Source organism: Podarcis melisellensis, assembly GCF_964234715.1.
Source record: "Podarcis melisellensis genome assembly, chromosome: 9".
NCBI classification, from domain to species: Eukaryota; Metazoa; Chordata; class Lepidosauria; order Squamata; family Lacertidae; genus Podarcis; species Podarcis melisellensis.
The window spans coordinates 53,837,362-53,856,728 of NC_138541.1; the positions used below are offsets into that span (position 1 = coordinate 53,837,362).

At 40.2% G+C, this 19,367-nt stretch overlaps 2 protein-coding genes across 15 annotated transcripts in view; one reads left to right on the plus strand and one right to left on the minus strand.

The window, feature by feature from the left end:
- CLOCK (clock circadian regulator) overlaps positions 1-17,255 on the minus strand; it is a 39,295-nt gene extending 22,040 nt beyond the window's left edge. The window contains exons 1-6 of one of the 7 annotated variants that reach the window (XM_081924425.1): positions 16,756-16,923; positions 9,004-9,093; positions 7,325-7,470; positions 2,939-3,060; positions 2,490-2,581; positions 1,455-1,514 (exon numbers count right to left, since the gene is read on the minus strand). In XM_081924425.1, the coding sequence (XP_081780551.1) occupies positions 1,455-1,514; positions 2,490-2,536 (107 nt within the window). In that variant the 5' untranslated portion in view covers positions 2,537-2,581; positions 2,939-3,060; positions 7,325-7,470; positions 9,004-9,093; positions 16,756-16,923. Of the gene's footprint in view, positions 1-1,454; positions 1,515-2,489; positions 2,582-2,938; positions 3,061-7,324; positions 7,471-9,003; positions 9,094-16,755; positions 16,974-16,996 lie in introns of those variants that run through there. The other 6 variants (XM_081924427.1, XM_081924428.1, XM_081924426.1 and 3 more) reach the window with 6 other exon arrangements.
- EXOC1L (exocyst complex component 1 like) overlaps positions 16,786-19,367 on the plus strand; it is a gene marked incomplete at its 5' end in the record, with an annotated part of 113,497 nt that continues 110,915 nt past the window's right edge. For 5 of the 8 annotated variants that reach the window (XR_014171519.1, XR_014171520.1, XR_014171521.1 and 2 more), the window contains one exon: positions 16,786-16,925. Of the gene's footprint in view, positions 16,926-17,431; positions 18,171-19,367 lie in introns of those variants that run through there. The other 3 variants (XR_014171524.1, XM_081924655.1, XR_014171525.1) reach the window with 3 other exon arrangements.

The window sequence follows — 19,367 nt, forward strand, 5'->3', positions numbered from 1 at the left end:
AGTGGATACAACAGAATGTACTGTAACTTACAATGGTCAATAAAATATGCTCATTTCAAATGTGAGGAGGAGGAAACATTTGGCAAAACTAGCCATAGAAATACTTTCAGCACAATTCTAATCATGCCAACTCAGAAGTTCTATTAAATTCAATGGAACTTACTCCCAAGTGAGCAGGGTTAGGGACTGCAACTTTAGTATTCCATTTTGGAGCCCTATACATGGAAACATTAGTGATGTGTTTAAATATCTTTAAACACCTTTTGGGTGGAATCCAAATAACTACTTTTGGCAAAAACAAGTGCTTGAGCATGCCCAGTAGAATTTTTTAAAACTCCACTACTCTTCCTCCACTTTCAATAGTTATGCGGCCTTGATAGGCTATTGCTAAAAGAAAAAAAAGGGGTGGGGGAAGACCCAAGCCCTTAGCCTGTGAAACAAGTTTTACTGCTGTTTGAATCTAAGCTTTTGTCTTAAGCATATTACAGTAGCTTTTCAATAGGTCAATTGCCAGTCAAGACTCTTGGACTTATTTGGATGCCTGATAAAATTAAAAGAAAAACTAAAAATTGAAAATTGAAGAGTCTTATATCTTTGCAGTACATAAATATGTTAATATTTTATTGCAATATTTTAATACTGTCTCCAAGCCAAAAAAACCAAGATCCCCATGCAGTGATCCTTGCACTCAGCAAGGGACTATGTGTTGGTATCTTCCCTTGAACAAACTTTAATTAATCCACTTGATCACTTGTTAAGAGGGTGGGTGAGGAGAAAAGAGATCCTTTGAATCCATCCTCCCTTCTCTTCCCCCTTCCCCATTGTCAGATAAGACAGCTGACCACATGCCTGGCAATGTATGCAAGGACTAAGGGCATTGTGCATACTTTAGGCCACTGGATATAGGGCTTTTCACTGGCTTCCTGATATAATCTGTGCAATCTATGCGCTGGTCCAGATGTAATACAAAACCAGAAGTGGCCCTCCAGATGTCATTGAACTACAGTTCTCATCACCAGTCATCATGAGCAATGCTGGCTGAGGCTGATGAGAGATTAAGTTCAATAACAGCTGGAAGGTCACAGGTTCTCTTTCCCTGTTCTAAACTATTTACTTAGTCAAGCCTCAGCAAGTCCAAACAAAGCATTAGTCTCATATGCTCTCCTATTCACTCCCCAATACTCTCTCCTGTGCAGCCAGGAGAATTTTAAATTGAGTTTCAAAGAACCTTTGCATTCTATGCAAATCAGGGCTCCTGGCTCACAACAAGGGAAAACCCCATGGTTTGAAGTTGGCTTTACCTAGGCTTGCTGAGGCTCATCTTTATAACACTGAACCATGGCTTAGCATTGTGTGCAAACTGCCCTATACGTAAAGTCCCATTTCAATGCACAGTTTATATACATCCTAACCAAAGGAAAAATGGTTGGTGCTAGCTACCTCAAAAAACATACCTCTTCGCTTTATCCTTGTCATCTTCTTCCACGAGACCATCAAAAATGCTACCATCATCTCTACAAGAAAAAAAAACAAGTCTCAGAGAGCAGTCACAATGTTAAGAACAGCCTTATATTGATAAGCATGTTCAGTCTGCACATGATAAAATATACTTGATTCATAATTACTAATTATATCGATCTTAAAAAAACTGGTATTTATAAGATTGGTTTCGATATGAAGTAAAATAAATTTTGTGAACATTACCTTTTCTACTGTACCCACAGATACAATTTAGGAAGAAATATTGAAACATCCTCATTGGATCTTTGCAACTGTGCATTACCATTAAATCAAGTCATTCATAGCAAACAGCTAATGAAGTCTGTTATGATCTAAAGGAGGGGTAGATAACCTTTCTGGTCTAAGGATCACACTCATAACCACCACTCCAAGGGCTGCAAGCCAACAGAGGCTGAGATCAATGTACATTTACATGCATGCACACACGTACTGCATACATCCAGACAAGCAGGCAGCCACACAGTCAGGAACATACAGGTAGGTGCTCTCAATCTCTCTCTCTCTCTCTCTCTCTCTCTCTCTCTCTCTCTCTCTCTCTCTCTCTCTCTCACACACACACACACACACACACACACACTTTTTCAACAACCAGTAGAGATGTAACTCCTCTCCACTGTGGCGCTGGGCTAGGAGGAAAGGAAAGCCTCACTGCCTCATTTCCTTACTTTTCAAAGGCACCTGTTTATCCTCTGGTGCAGTGACATTGCTAGGAGGTCTTAGTGCTCCTTCCTGCTTGCTGAGCATTTGCATGCAATGACTTGCTAGCAATGGGGTTGCACAAAAGGGAGAGGAGACACCTGGCGATTCGCAGTCCACCTAAAGCAGCTTGACAGCTGCAGGTTCACCTCTCCTGTTATAAAGAGATACTGTAACATCAACGGCCTTCTTTGAAATTCTGTTTTAAACCATGTGCAACCATTAATAATGCACAAATAAAAAATAATTTACAAAACTCAATCGCAGCATACCTGTCTGCAATGGAGCTCATTTTATGGGTGCTTATGGTAAAGAACATAACATATCACACTTTAGTCTTGTGGTAGACATTTGTACGTCTGCACTGTAAGAGAATAGAAAAAGAAAGAAATGTAATGTCACTCTCTTATTTTTCCTGAATGAAATTCCCTACTGCCACCAAAAGGAACAATAGCCAGAATCCAAAGAACCATGCAACTAGTTCCATGTGCCCAAAAAGCTTTGGGATTGTGTCTCTTGAACATCAGCTCCCTGCCCCAACTCCACATGGCAAACCGTATTTGAAACTGAGGGCACTGTCAAAAGCAAATTGTCCTATTGTCTGGCAATGTCAAAGCCCTTAAAATGATGAGCATAGTTCTTTGGATTGCTACCAATATATAGGCCTGTGCTTTTTGGTTCTCTACCCTAATTATCTGAGTATAATCCAATGGGTTTTTACCGTTTATACTTTTCTGGATGATAAATGGCAATGTTCTAAATGACAGGTTCCAGAAGGAGCAACTTGGGAAGAGCCTTCAAAATGTATTCTCTGCAGAAGATCATTAATATCTTAATTCAGTACTGTTAAAGAGAAAAAGAAAGATAATAGTATTAGGATTCTGCACCTAATTGTTTTTTTCATGTAATAAGTAGCCACTTTTTAATTTAAGTACAGGAACAGAAATATATATATATATGTACACTGTAATAGCTTGATGTAAGAAAACAGACATTCATCTGTGATGAGAAAAGTCATTTAGCAGCTACACTTTAATCTTCTCTGACCAGAGCTGTCAACTACATGAATTCCATTACTAGCCATATACAGTTCTGTCATTCTATGTGAGTTACAAAGTAATTCTATACGTCTATTCTGAAGCAAACCCTATTAAATTCAATGGGAATTACTCCCAGACAACCATGTAAAGTATTGCTTCCTTAATTCCAAATATGCTGAGCAGGTTTGCGGCAATTTCCCCTCCCCACCCAGAGAAGCTATTCAGAGACACAGCAGGGACAATGTACTGTAAATCTAATGACTGGTTGTGCAAGAACATTGTCCAATCTTACAATCTTTGGATTCCACCCATAGCTCTGGAGGTGTTGTATCATAATTGTTACTATTATTTTACTGTACTTATATCTGAATGCTTACTTCTTCACCAATGTTCCCAAATTTGTTTCTTTGTTTCTTCATACCAAAACTGCCTCCAACTGCTGGATAGTTTTATATTGCTACATCTATTTACAAAGCACAGATCTCTGCCAAGAAATTCCCTACAAAAATGATCAACTAATGTTGGAACATTTGCATGTTAGACCAGGCATCCTCAAACTCGGCCCTCCAGATGTTTTTGGCTTACAACTCCCATGATCCCTAGCTAGCAGGATCAGTGGTCAGGGATGAAGGGAATTGTAGTCTCAAAACATCTGGAGGGCCAAGTTTGAGGAAGCCTGTGTTAGACTATGTCTGCAGCCACACACATTCAGCATGCAGCTTAATACTGTAATGTATCATTAATATTATATATGTTATACTTTCTATGAAAGTGCAGTTTAATGATATTTAAATAAATTTCAAAAAGTATGTTCAAATAATTGCAATATGATTTTCCTTACCAGTCAGTTCTTACTGATATGCTATCCATGATTTAACTGTTCTTACTGTAGCATTGTCTTTATTTTGTATGCTGCTTTATATTATCTATGAAATTGCAATTTATAAATATTTAAATAAAGAAATAAACTACTGGGTGCATGCTGGTGTACTCATGCAATCGGTACAGTGCTTAACCAACAATTGTTAACTTCACACTGTCAATGACCGCAACTGCAATATTGGTATCTGCACAGCACAAGCTAGCACAGGCTTATTTTGTTCCTGTTGCCCAAAAGAATGTAGACATGCCACATGCATCTTCTGTTCTAAACCCCAACATTACATTAACACATTGGTTCTCCAGAATAGGCAGGATGCAAAAGAAAATCCCTCAAACATACAGACTAATATATTACTCCAGAGGTTTAAACGTTTTGCTGCTCTCAAAATGCAAAACAGTCCAAGATCTTGGGAACTGGGGAAAATATCTCTACATTCAATTCTCCTCCTCCATCCCACTCACTGCCTATTTCCAAGCAGGAAATACTGCCCTTGTTCTGGCCATTCCATTCTCTTCCCCTATCAGCTGAAAGGAGTCCTGGAAAAGCTTCTTCAGTTGTAGAACTCCCTCCCTCCTAACTGGTATTTTTAGATCATTTCCAAGAAGCAAATCATACTGAGAGAACATGGAACTTTCTTTTAGAAGATTAATATATCCTCTTGCCAGTAGAGCTACACAAACAATAATGATTACTTGTTTTTAAAAGTAACTAAAAAGAGCAAGAACTAAATACAAAGAAAAGCAATCTGCCAGAAGAAGGAGTGTGGAGGAAAAGCAAAGTGAAGCATGACTCAGAGAACCTGCTTGTGTCTTTCTGGCCTAATAGCCTAGTGTCCTATTGACCTACTTTTCCTGTGAAGGTGGTTAAACCCTTATCTGCCATTTGAATTGTTTTTCTTCTTCTTCTTCTTCTTTTGGGCAGAGTATCCACTAAAATGCGCAAAGAAGTCTTTTGAAATCTAGACTGCGGACGTTGTAACATGAAGCTTGTGTTTTTAAACTTTTGAAAATACGAATATTCTGCCAAACATTACACAAGTCCGGGGTGGGGGATAATAAATGACGCAAGTATTGCATCCAGTACTGGTAGTCTTTAACACTGTGTTTTACTCTCACTTACAATGCCTAGACTTTTTATTCTAGGGGTTGTGCTAACCTAATGGGATTTTTAAGCTTCCCTCTCCATTTTGAGCAGAAAGCTCCCTTTTAATTTCAAATGTGGTTTACCATTAGGCTTTAAGGGGGAGACATGGCTGCTGTCTGGGAAACAAATCCAAAACCATTCTGGGCACATGAAGCTATTTTCACAGTTCTTTGAATCCTGACCTATGCTTATAACCAGGGACAGGGAGGGTGGAAGAGAATGTTTAAAAAACGCTTAGAAAGACTTCTGAAATTAAAAACAAACATTAATAGACTAGATGTTAAAGAAAAGAGACCATGTGACTTATGCAGAGCAGAATGAGCAGAGGAAAATTATGTTGCTGGTATAGGACAGAATATAGATATGTAAGTCAGATATTCTGAACTGCACAAACTTACAGTCTTCAAGCAGCTTCCTGAGTTTTCTTAAGAAAGTCACATTACAGATGCATACATTACAGAAGAGGCTTATGCCATGTTTCTTATTAGGAATATCTTTCTCTCTTCTTCCCTCCCTCGCCTCTATTGAACTTCAAACCAGGGAAGAATTATGTGAAACTTATAAGATAGCTCATTGCTTAGTGATATTCAGTTAATAAAGGTATTATGATACTAAAATGTTTCACTAACCTTCTGGGGTTCCATTGCAAACCTGTTCCTCCTCATTCATATCAAACTTCCCCCCAACACCCCCTCCTTGAACAGGTACACATATAATACAGATGATTCTTTCCATTTCTCTGTATAATAGATGAAATAAAGAATGAAATGAAATGATCTCTAGTGCAACCAAATTTTAATAATGAGGGAACTTTAAGGGATGGCATATATCCTGGGGAGGGGGCCTGTGCGTGCCAGGGAAATTCTCTGCAGGTACATGTGCACCTGTAAACGCCATGTGGGTAGGGTAATACTTTTAAGGAGATATGGCCACTATATAACACCAGGCAAGACACAAAATATTAGAGCAAGTTTTAGTTATCAAGCAAATGATAAGAGTAAAAACCATAATTTGGTTGGCCATCATGCACTATACAGTTTACCTCTTTATACTTGTGGGTTTCAGAACATTTTTTTTTTTTTTTTGGTGCTTGAGTCTTCAGAAATAAATTATGTTTTATGCACTCATTACTGCAAGGCAGGTAACCATCTTTGTGCTGTAGAATCACCCAGGAAATGGTGGCACATCATAATGTGCTGCCTCTTCCAGGAGCTTTTTACTCATATCTTATCAATGAGTGTAGCAAGCACCACACTTTCTAGCTGCTCTAAACAGCTGTAACTGGTTTTTTTAAAGGAAAAAAAGAGCCAAATAAATCTGCATGGCCATTCAAAGGAACAGACTTACTAGACTACTCGTGTTCAAGGGACATGAACTGGATTATGACTGTTCCATCCATCCCTACTCATCTAATGTTAAATTTTGCCCAATACTTTTACTTTATGCATTTATACTATGCTTATAGTCACCTGTGACACATAAGAACCACTTCTAGACAACCAAAAGGGGGGGTTTTACAACCATTGACTTATTTTTTTTTCTGTTGACCTCAAAAACTGATACAAGAATGCATAGGGAGTAAAACCAGTATTTTTGTTTGTGAGTGCTAGTAACTTTAGAGCACTTGTTTGCAAATCTGGTTTGTTCACATAGCTTGTATTGAGGTCACACATTAAACAGTTTAGATATTTATTTTTAATACAATTTTTAAGTCATAGAAATAAAATACAAGGAGTCATTAGAATATTTTTGGTGCTTATGAATACACTGAAAACTTAAGCTAGAATGACTAGAGTAAACAAAACAAACAATAGTAGCCAATAATTTCAGTCTGATAGTCTACATAAAATGAGCAACTGAATAGCATTCTAATAGACCTGACAAAGTTGATTTAGCCAAGCTGAATGGCTCTAATAAAAGCTGACATAAGAAGAACAGCGACCATTCAAAGATACCCACTGAAGAGAACTTAGTATTTTTTAAATGTAAAAATATAAAATACTCAAATATAGTTCATTGTAAATACCAGATGACAACTTACATAATCATAAAGCACCAAGTTGTTATTCCTTCTTGCCTATGTATTAGACCAGTCAGCTTGGTTATAACAGCTACCCTCAGCGTCTTCGTCCATTCTGATACCAAGAAAGACCCCTTAGATTTTTCAGTATATGGTGATAACTTTTGCTGCAAATAACAGATTTTTCAGGTAGCACCTTGAATTTTGCCAGGATGTACTACTTTAAATATCATATACGGATTAAGTTTCCGTTTATGCCTAATAACCTAATAATGAAACAAACCATGCTTTCTTCCAAGGTCATGCATAAGGTGACATTCCTGACCCCTATGAACAAAGTTGGCATCTGATGCTCAACACCTCTAACAAGAACATAAAATTCTGTTACATTTATGTGGGATCCATAAAGCACACAATGTGTCTCTCAAGTTCAAGAAGTACAAAGAAGTTCAAACAGACTGAAATATACAACCATTCTTTCTTTGTATTCAAATCCCCCCTCTAACATTTTCTAATAGTATCCTCTCTTGGGGTTTCCTTTATAGTAAGACTTCTAGCGAAGACACTCTAGATTTTGCAAATTGCAAAACAGATCTTTATTAAGAAGCATACTCATTTTTTAAAAACAACGATTACACACACACACACACACACACAAAATTGAGTTAAAAACTATCTTTCATATAGTGGAACTCCTATGCACCCTGACCTGGGAATAACCCTTACTGAATACAATGATACAGTACTTCTAAGTGAATGTACTGTGTTGCCAGTCTCTCAGTTATTAACAAACAATGGCCAGATTACAAAGAGCTCCTTTGGGCTCAGTGGGATTCTGGTTTTTTATTTTGTTTTGAACTGCAAACCCTTATGCCATGTTATGAATTATTTTTGAAAAGTATTCCTCAGTGTCAAAACTCTATTTGTCATGCAGTTTGGGGAACTACTGCATAACACATATACCAGGCCACAGTGTCCCAAACTGCACAAAAATGCTGTGAAGTTCTTTGGCTCTGAGCCCCATGCTAAATGAAAGCCAAATTAAACAGGATATCCTACGCAACCATAAAACAGATTGTTAATAAAATGCTTCCCCAGATGTGGAAATCCTGAAAGCCTTGCAACTATGCTCTCTTAACACAGGTCCATTTTTAGAGGCGCAAGACGTCAATTGGATTCCCCTACTTGTTTGAGACTGAACACTCTGAAGCCGAAGAGGGAGGGCACACAAGAGCAGCCCCAGAAAGCACTTCCATCAGATAAGCATGCACTACCAGTGTCTTCCAGCTGGAAGATGTACTGCAGTGAGCTGAACATACATGCATTCAACTTGTGTGCATTCAGCTTTACATGCACAGCAAAAAATTAAAAGAGGGTGGAGTTTCAGAGGAAATGACTTTGGGAATCTCATCCACCACTGAACCCAATGTGTTTTGATTGTACATGATTTGGGATTTAGGTGCAATCCCCAGAACATAACCCCTACGTAAGTTGTGGGCTTACTGTTTACTGATGGAGCAGGCTAGAGTCCTTTACATGAAAAGTGAGGGTGGGACTAGTAACAGGAATGCAGCTGCTATTTCTACATAGGGCCAGATCTCAGATTGACATTTGCTGAAGCAATACAGCTCTGCTCTATAGCACAGTTTATGCCTTGCCTTGCACCAGACCTATCATAACAACACAATACAGAAGGTTACCTCATTATCCTCTGGTTGGTGAGAGAGCTAGATGTGAACCAGGGGGCACCAGCTGCCATGCCACCCATGTGAACCAGGCCAATGTCTGATCTACAGAATTATTGGAGATGGAATGAAACAATGTATAACTTTTTAAACTAAATATATATTTCTTAAAATCTACAACAAAATTATTTTCTATAACATAACAAATATCCTTATAATGTAACTGATACCTTGACAAGAATATGAATAAAGCAGTACTCCAGTTCTTCAAAACTAGTAATGTTTAAAAACTTTTACTTTAATTTCAAATTGAATTTGTAATTTCTTTTGTGAGAACTTTAGATTTATAATATTATTCAACAACCCGCTACAGAAAAATGTAGAATGGGACAAGCTGGTAGGCAGAATGCTACAGGAATGCTACAATAATATTCTACATGTTCCCACTACCAGCCATTTTAAAGTAAGCAAAATAACAGCATTAGTGGGATTGGCATAGATGTAATACACCACATTCATGTTTAAAAATATCTTATTTTGTTGGCCTAAGATTCAAATGCTCACTAATGAATGTTTGAATCTTGTTAATTTTTCCTTACTACTTACTAGTACTTAATTTTTAAAGATAGCATTTATTAAACATCTGAATACTAACAAATAAGCACTGTGACGAACTTAAAAACTTCATGCTCCTTGGAGAAAATGCAGAAGATAAATCTAATTATAAATTAATGAACTATGGTAACCTGAAAGATTACTTTTACTATATTTGACAACAGTAACAAAGCTAGTGGAAAAACCAGGTTCCCCCCTCTTGTTTCAAACAGTCCCTGAAAAGGCTTATTTGCACCAGCAATAACTGGTATCAAAACTTCATTCCCACAAATTCTACAGATCATGATGCAGGTCTGAATACGTAGTGCTAAAGATTGCCAGTTATTTGACTGGAGTCTTTTGCATGTGCTTTGCACTACAGCTCCTTTACATATGGTTATATCTAGTGTTAGCCCTACTCAGAATAGGTCCACAGAAATGAATGAACATGACTAACATAGCCCCAGTAATTTTTATAGGTCTACTCTGAATAGGACTTGGTTGGATGCAATCCACAGTTATTACTGTCTCAAACTTATGACACTTCAGTGGGATATACTCTCAACTTCCACAGCTTTAACAGCTTACAGATGAAGAATTTACAGCTTTTCCAACCGCTACAGTCCTGCACAGTCCGCTACAGTCCTGGCACAGCAAATATATTCAGAAGCTAGCCCACTAAGGTGAGAAAAGCAAAACCTAGTGGTATTATCAACTGAACTAGACTGAAAATAAACAATGGTTCTTGATCATCAAAGTTTGAAATCATTAGAGCTCCTCATATTGCAATACTGGCTTAATCATCATGAAATGAGATTGTTGATATCTAGTTCTGGGTCTTGGCCTGTCATGTCTTTTATTGCTTAGCCAAAAGACATCACCAATTCAAACAATAAAAAGTACACCACTCAAAATATTTTTTTTTTAAATGAACAGCACAATCAATTGCAGCATCTGATCCATTGCAATATCAAACATCTTTCACTACAAGGACCTGTATGTTCACTAAAAAAAAACCCTACTCGTTTACAATTAAGCGCTTTAACAACAGAGTCACCATCTTATTCTCTCACACATTTTTGACAAATGCTGCATTAATAAGCATTTTTATAAATACAGCATTCTATTAATCACTTGTCTAAGAAAAAGTGCCTATAAGGCTTCATGTGAAACATCACAGCTCTCAAGCATTTGGTCCACCATTGTGCAGAGAGAAAGGAATTCCATGGAACTCAGCAACATTCCTGTCTCACCCACAGATATTCATGAAAGGCTTCCATCAAGAGAGAAGGCAGAAGTGATGTCTCTCTCACCTCAGCAGGGAATCTGTGGTGGCTAAATGTGATCTGGAACTGTTCAGTGCTGGGTACAAGACCAGCAAGTTTCTAGAATATTCTTTGGAGTCCAAAAAATGTCATGCTGTGACAACTATAATAGTCAGGAATGAGGAACTTTTTTCAGCCCAAGGCCACATTCCCTCATATCCAACCTCATGTCAGTGTTGGGCAGGAAAAGAGGCAATAATAATAATAATAGGTGGAGTTTGTGGCAAAAGCAGACAGAGCAATAGTTATGACTCTTACATTTGTACCAAAGGCTGCATTTCAACCATGTACGAGTTGGAGATTTGTATGCACACATCATCCTCCATACAGACAAGAGGGAGGCATTATCACAGTCTAATAACACACTGTAACCGGGCAGAAATATGCAAGAGGGGCATAAAGCAGGACAGGGGTGGTGTGGCCTTGGAAGAGTCCTGAGAACATGATAGTTATGGATGGCAGCATTTGATCCTTGGACTTAACTTCTAAGACACATGTCACAGTGAAGAGCAAACTGGCAATAGCTATTCTATCTGCCCGTTATCTGACAACTATTTATCTTATTCATTCATTCATTCATTCATTCATTCATAAGATTTATTCTCCAACCTTCATCATAAGGTCTCAGAACAGATTCCAACAATATAATCATACAATTGGTGTTTGTAATATTTTTGTTAATGGTGCTATTTGGCTGCCTTCGAACAGATAAAAAATCTCTTAAAACAAATCTATAAAACAAAATAGGAGAGATGATCTTGGTTTGATAACTTGGTTTGGAGGGACATCTGGACATTTTCCCAAATTGGACATCATATGAAAGTGTGGCTTAAGAAAACAGGAACTTCACACAATTCTGCTTTGATTGAAGCAGCTTTATTGTTTTACTTGTTTTTAACATTGTAATTGTTTTGTTAAGAACTCTTCCATCATTCCTGCAATTTCACCTTGTTGTTTTCCAAGTCAGAATTTCTGTGTCACTTTTAACATCTTTATTCTCCTTCATATCCCTCCTGAAAGTTGAGACTTACTACTTTACTACTGTTCATTTCAAACTTTTAAACAAGTTAATAATGATTTGTTCAGCTGCTTTAATGTTCCTCGTAGCAGGGAAATGTAGACAAAATTAGGCAAAGAAACTTACACTCTTGCCCAGTGCAAGTATAATCTCTTAAACATGTAAAAGTTCAAAAAGTCAAAGACTCCAGCTCTTTCCCCCTCTTTTCTTCTCTTTTTTGGTCTGTTGTGAATCCTTTCTTGCTTACCTATAGTTATTTATTTAGAGCATTTATATGCTGCCTTTCATAGCCTATATCCCAGGGCAGTTAACAGCATTAGACATGATGAATACTAATTGGAGTCCATCCTGAGCAGAGCTTGAAAAGGTTTTGCAAAACCTTGTAAGCAAAGAACCCTAGTTAGCAATGATACACATATAATACTCAATGAACTTCTGCACTATTGGACCTCTAAGGCTAACAGTATAAAAATATTGATAGTGCTTATATTCTAGATAAAGTGTTAGGTCTTTATAATACTGAAAGGTCTGGCACTCAGTATGTTTTTATTGTGCTTTAAAGATAAAAAAACCTTAAAACTCCTTCAAAGTTGTACTAAGTATGACCTTTTAAGAAAATATTTAGCTAAGGGTAATTGTCTGAAACACAGTTTACAATAAGGGACATAACTGCAGTGTTAACCACTGAGATGTCACTAGTATAACAATTATTTGCACATACAGTAATATTTAAGATAAACTAGGACCAGGCCTAATTATCCAAATTGATGAAATTGGAGGAAATAATTCTAAAAATCTACTTTCATAATTCAAACAGTTTTAATAGGCTCTCCCAGAACGACTTGTTCTGTATATGTTTTCAACTGATTTTTTAAAATTGCAATCAAATGGCAATATAATAAATCATTATGTTTTAGGACCCTGCATATGTCTTTACCCAATTGCAAACCTATGTTTCTCATGTGTATGTTATATTTCCATATAAAATGGGCTATATCAAACATTTCTGTCCTTTAGAAATGGGGAATCCCACTGTTACATTTTGTTAATAATAATAATAATAATAGAAACAGGAAGTGGCAAATTTCCTATAATTAAGTAGATTTGATCAGAGACTAAAAGGACTGTATGTACTATACAAATGGGAAATGACATAAGCACAATGGATAACAAATGAAGAACTGAAACTACTTCTAAACCCACAGAAATAACGCAAATCCATATTTTGTTCCTCATATTTCAAAACATGAACAGTGAGGCCACATCACTAATCCTCATCTCACCAGCATGCATTTAATACAAATCTTTAAAGATTTGGGGGGTGGGGGTGTCCTGAAACTAACCACCTCAGTTCAGAAATCATCAAGATATTACAAGTTCGGTCCTACTCACCTTCATTTGGTTATAAAAGCCCTACAAACGTCTAACCCATTCAAGACTGAGATAGGTAGGATATACCATCACTGGTATTGACTGATTTGCCTCCACCAAACTATTCCATTTCAGGCAATAAGTAGTATCAAAAGAATGCTTATTTCCATTACAGAAGATCTATTGTTTCATAATTGAGGCAATCCTAACCCCAATGATTTAGGAGTAAGCCTCACTGAATCCAATAGGATTTACTGCTAGGTAGTTTAGGACTGCCTAACTGCCAACCTAGCAGTTCCAAAGCACATCAAAGTGCAAGTAGATAAATAGGTACTGCTCTGGCGGGAAGGTAAATGGCGTTTCCATGTGCTGCTCTGGTTCGCCAGAAGCAGCTTAGTCATGCTGGCCACATGACCCGGAAGCTGGATGCCAGATCCCTTGGCCAATAAAGCGAGATGAGCACCACAACCCCAGAGTCGGCCACGACTGGACCTAATGGTCAGGGGTCCCTTTACCTTTACCTAGTTTAGGACTGCAGTTATATAAACTTATTTTGGTTATATAGACCTGTGTTTTTTTGGACAGCTGATTAAAAAAATCAGAAAACAGAAAAAAACCCTCTGTTAACAGCAGTCCAGAATAAAGTACATACATCCCTGTGGTTTTTATTTAAATACAAAGCTGTCACAGGCCAGTGATAATGCATTTTGTGCATAAATGATCCAAGTGTTCACTGAGGTTCTGCTATGCCTGCAATTCTCCTGCCTACTTTGTCAACCTGCACTGCACTATCATTTCATCAAGTTCTGATGTGGGCATGCACCAAACAGGGAAGAAGAGAAAGCAGGTTGTGCTTCTTATCACAACACAGCCTAGGCACCAGCTCTTCTGGCTTCCTCCACTGAAGGCAATGCTGAACAGGAAAGTACCGTATTTTTTGCTCTATAAGACTCACTTTTTCCCTTCTAAAAAGTAAGGGGAAATGTGTGTGCGTCTTATGGAGCGAATGCTGGCTGCGCAGCTATCCCAGAAGCCAGAACAGCAAGAGGGACTGATGCTTTCACTGCGCAGTGATCCCTCTTGCTGTTCTGGCTTCTGAGATTCAGAATATTTTTTTTTTCTTGTTTTCCTCCTCCAAAAACTAGGTGCGTCTTATAGAGCGAAAAATACGGTATTCCTTCCAGACTAAGTATGAAAGGGTAAAAGAGATAACTGCAGTCCTGTATACCATATGTCTATATTTTAAAGGTTTCTCTGTAGCTCTTTTAAGTCTGTAAGAAAGTCATATGAGCAACCCGCATATACTGTAGTATACATACAGTACAGAGTTGTATAAATAGGTGCAAGGACAACTCTATCCCACTCACCTAGAGGTAACAGCCCAAGTCTATTTGCAATTTTGCAGTTATCATTGCAAGTCTGATTTAATGTGTGAGTAAGGAAGGATTGTACAACTATAACTTTTTAACTAGTAACATAACGTTGTGAACCGTCCTGAAATCTACAAGTATAGGGTGGCATACACATTAAATAAATAAATAAATAAATAACTGCTACTGTATTATTATTTATTTATTTGGGAGTGGTTACAAAGTTGACATGCCACTTGAGCATCATACCACAAAGTAAGACATCATTCTGGTGTTTGAATTCTTTTAACAACAACATTCCAGGAGAACATGGCAGAAAGAACAAGAGTGGTTACAAAGTTGGCATGCCACTTCAGCATCATACCACAAAGTAAGACATCATTCTGGTGTTTCAATTCTGTTTAACAACAACATTCCTGAAGAACATGGTGGCAAGGAAACAGATCGTGCATTTTTTAATTTGTGTGAATCCCTTCTTTTTTATGAAGATAGCTAAACTATTCTTGTCTTAAATGATAGGATACTGAAACAGCCTTTGGCAGGTAATGGAACACTGGTTTAACATTGCTGAAACTAATGTGTTGACATGATCTGTACCTATACAGAAGGCTTATGGGAAGTACATGAGCTTTCTGATATAAAAGTGGGGCACAGGTATAATAAACACAAGCACTGTGTTCTATAAAGCAGCAATGTGGGCAATTTATGGTCTATAAAAAGTGTTGCCAACCCAAGAAACTGAGCAGCAAAGGCCATTTGAGCTGAGAGTCTGACAAGCAACTTTCACTCACTCTAGACTGAATGGTCAACTTCAATGTTTATTTAAGCTGCAATCTATTTTTCCTAAGTAGATACTAGAGAACTATTTATTCCAGCACATCTACTCCACTCAAAAAGTCAAGGTTACAATATATATATATATATATATATATATATATATATATATGCCATTATGTGCGCACAGAAAGCAAGTAGGATCACTTATAAAATGCCATGTATGGAGTTATGCACATTGCTACAATCTAACAATTTGTCCTGTCACTTATGGTGTCCTTCACTCAAGGAGTGCTACAAGTGCTACCAACCAGAACAAAACCTTGTCTGCAAGTGCACAATACATCGGCACCATCATCAGCATGGTTACTCGGAAATCTTGCAGAGTTAAACAAGATTTACCAGCGGTATGCTTAGGCTTGCAGCCTTTCTTTCATGTTACTTAACAAAAAGAAGCACATTAAGAAATCATTACGTGCTGACTTTCCACTTTCTGCTAAATTAGATATTTTTGAAGTGTAACGTTTTAGTAGAAACTGAGCCAGAGACCTAAGAAACCAACGACACCAAAAAGTCAGATTGCATTCCTGACGACCAAATGAAACCAGCTGGCACCTTTGAAGCGGGCTTGACAAATCAGCATTCTCCCCTTTGCTCTAAAGAAAGGGGCAGGGTCCTGATCTCGGCAAAATAAACGAAAGTACGTGGGCGCTCCAACTTGATCTAATGCCCTAGATTCGCTCCTAAGCAAGCGGCTCCAGAGAGGCGAGGAAACCCCTCCCCGCCTGCATCATCAGTATTCAAATAAGGTTCAGGGCCGCTGTAGGAGGAAAAGAGAAAAAGGAAAATGCCTCTTCGCGCTCCGGGCTCGCAGGGCGGGGAAGGGCAGCTTTCTGACAGGACCAAAACGGCGCCGCTTGTATAAGGGATACCCCAAACTGGTGCCGCTCCTGACGCGGCTTTAATAAACCGGAGACGCCGGGCGCAACCCGGAGAGCGGGATGGGCGCAGCCAAGGCCCCTCACAGCCCCCTCCCGCCTCGGTTATGAAACACCGGAGCTGCCCGTCTCCGCCTCGCCACGGTGCCCGGGTTCGGGGGTGGGGGTCGGAGGAAGATAGAGGGAGCGGCCCCTCAGGCTGTCCCCCAATTCCCGGCCAGCCCCTGAGGGCCTGAACCGTCCCCGGCAGCGGGTCACGCGAAGCCCTCAACTGTCGGCGGGGTCGGGAGACGGGGGGGGGGGGCAGAGACACTGAGATCATAGACCTGCGCCAGCGACCCAACCCGCCGTCGCGCCCGCCGCCTGTCAAAGTTTACCTCAGCCCACTCGCCAGCAGGACTCCGCGAGGCCCCCTCAAGGCCGGCGGCCGCGGCTCGCTGGCGTTTCCTCCTTACCGAGCTTCCCCGCCAGCCTGCCGCCTCCCTTCGCGCTCCTCTTCTTCTTCAGCCCACCGCCGCGACACGGATCGCTCGCCCCCGCTTCTCAAGTAAGCAGCCACAACCCGCCAGGCCCTAAGGTCTCCCTCCGCCACGGCGCATGCGCCGCCCTCGCGCTTACCGGCAAAACAAGCCGCGGAATCAGCCGCCGAGCCCGGAGGAGCCTTGGCCGTACTGCGCGTGCGCCGGTGGTAAGGGACACCAAGCAAGCTGCAGCGGTATATCGGCTTGCCAAGAGCCTGAGCCGGCCCAGGCCCCCGTGCTTCCCTGGTCAGTACTAAGCATGCGCATTACTACCGCGCGCATAGATGGGGAGTCGACGGTGATTCCCCTTCTTCGTCAGGGAGCGGGCCGCTGCTTCGCTGCGCATGCGCCACGGAATCGGGAGGTGGCGGGGGGGAGAGAGAGAGGAAAGGGATGTGTTGCGCATGCGTCGGAAGAGGACAGGGCGTTCTCGCTGTGCTTCCGTGACCTCAGATTACCTTGTAGGAAGGGAACAGCGAGGGAGGATTTGGGACTATGGGCGGGATTGGAGGAGGGTCCTCTGCCACTTACGTCGTTGCTGCCGCAGAGACGGCGCTGAGGGATGGGGGCTTCTGTCACCTTATTTTACTGAAGGGGCCACGTAAAAGCTCCCCCTTAACCTGCAGTGTGGAAGCAGCATGGGCGCAAGTCCCTTTGCAAGTCAGTCCGGCCTCCTCCTGAGTAAACTCCTGCTCTTCTGCACGTTCCATGTTTGCAGCAGTCAGAAGCTCTGTGAACTACGTATATGTTGCCCAGTGTCGTTATTTTAAAAACAAAAGCAAACATCACAGCTCCGCCGAGGACCCAAGCAGATTTAAAAATTCAGTGTTTCAGAAGCTGACGCAAAGAATGAGGGTTTTTCAAAATAAAAAATTCAGGTGAGGCAAAAGGGTCAAGCAATACAAGACTGCCTCATCACCGAGCCTTGAGTTTTTGGACAAAGAGGAAGACGGCATTTCAATGGATTCAAGTTACAAAAAAGGAGATTCCAGCTAAACATCTGGAAGGACTTTCAGACAGTAAGCTTGTTCCACCATGGAACGGACTCCCAAGGGAGAAGGTGGACTCTTCTTCCTTGGAGGTTTTTAAGCAGAGGTTGGGTGGCCACCTGTCATGGATGCTTTAGTTGAGATTCCTGCATTTGCCAGGGGCTGGACTAGATGATCCTTGGAGTCCCTTCCAGCTCTACAATTCTATGATTCTTGGAGATGTCTCGATACAATCCACTACTCAGATGTGAAGCCTGGTTCTGAAAGGTTCCATTACAGACGGTAATGGAATGTCCCTCTGAACGTTAGACTTCCAACTCTCATCAACATCTGGGAACAGCAGGGATGGCAGGAGCTGTAATAGCTGTCAGAAATTTGGTAGGCAGAGTAATCTGGCAGAAATGCAGTGAGCATGACTGAAAGCTTTTCTTGTTGCACTTCTTCCTGGTCCACCCATTTAAGGTGAAAGAGTCTTGCTAAGGAAATGTAGCAGCAAAAACACATGCAGGCATGCTGAATTCTAAAAGTATACTAACTAATATGCATAACACTACACGGCTACATAACATGTGCCAGTATTTTACATGCTGTAACAAACAGAAATCATGCTAGCATACCACTCTTCCTCCATACCCACCATCCCCTTCTAAATATAGTATTTGTATAGAGGCCAGTACATGCAAGTTTGACTATCCTGCAATCTGTACACTGCAAAGTTGGGCTCTTCAGAGTGTACATCAGGGCAGCCCAACTTTTCATACCAAGTGGGCTGCAATAATACTTTGACACATAACCCGCAGGCCACATACTTCCTTGTCATGCAGGGGACGTGAGGCCAAAATTTGATGTCCCAGCTCTCACGCTGTCTTCCCAAAGTTCAAAAACGGCTACCTAGGCTTTGGGAAGGAGGAGGGAAGACTCGAAACCTCCTTCCCTAAGCCTAGCACCTCATTTACCCAGCTTTGGGAATACAGGGCAGGGGGGGACGTCAAATGTTGCTGAGGGCCATCAAAAAGGCCTTGTGGGCCACATGTTGGACCACCCTGGTGTGGATGCATTAGATCTACAGGTATACATTATTCTCCTCTGCAAATGTAACATCCAACATCTACCACTGAGTTTCTTGGAAGAGCAGGAACGGTGTAATCACAACACCCTTGCAGTGCATAAGGGGAGGGGGGCAATGTAGTGCTATCCAATTGTTTTGGATCACAATTCCCATCATCCCTAGCTATTGGCTGTGGTGGCTAGGGCTGATGGAAGTTGAAATCCCCAACATCTGGAGGGCACCACATTGGCTATCCCTGGTTTAGAGTTTATGGTTAAGCTACAAGCATGGTTAATATTGAAATCTAATGCAATTCATGTCTATTACTGTGGTTGCCATGGTTCACTCCTGAACTTGAATGCCATGTATTCACAGTAAGTTCTTTAAAACAATTATGAAACAGCTTTAGATCCCCTCTATTTTTATTATGA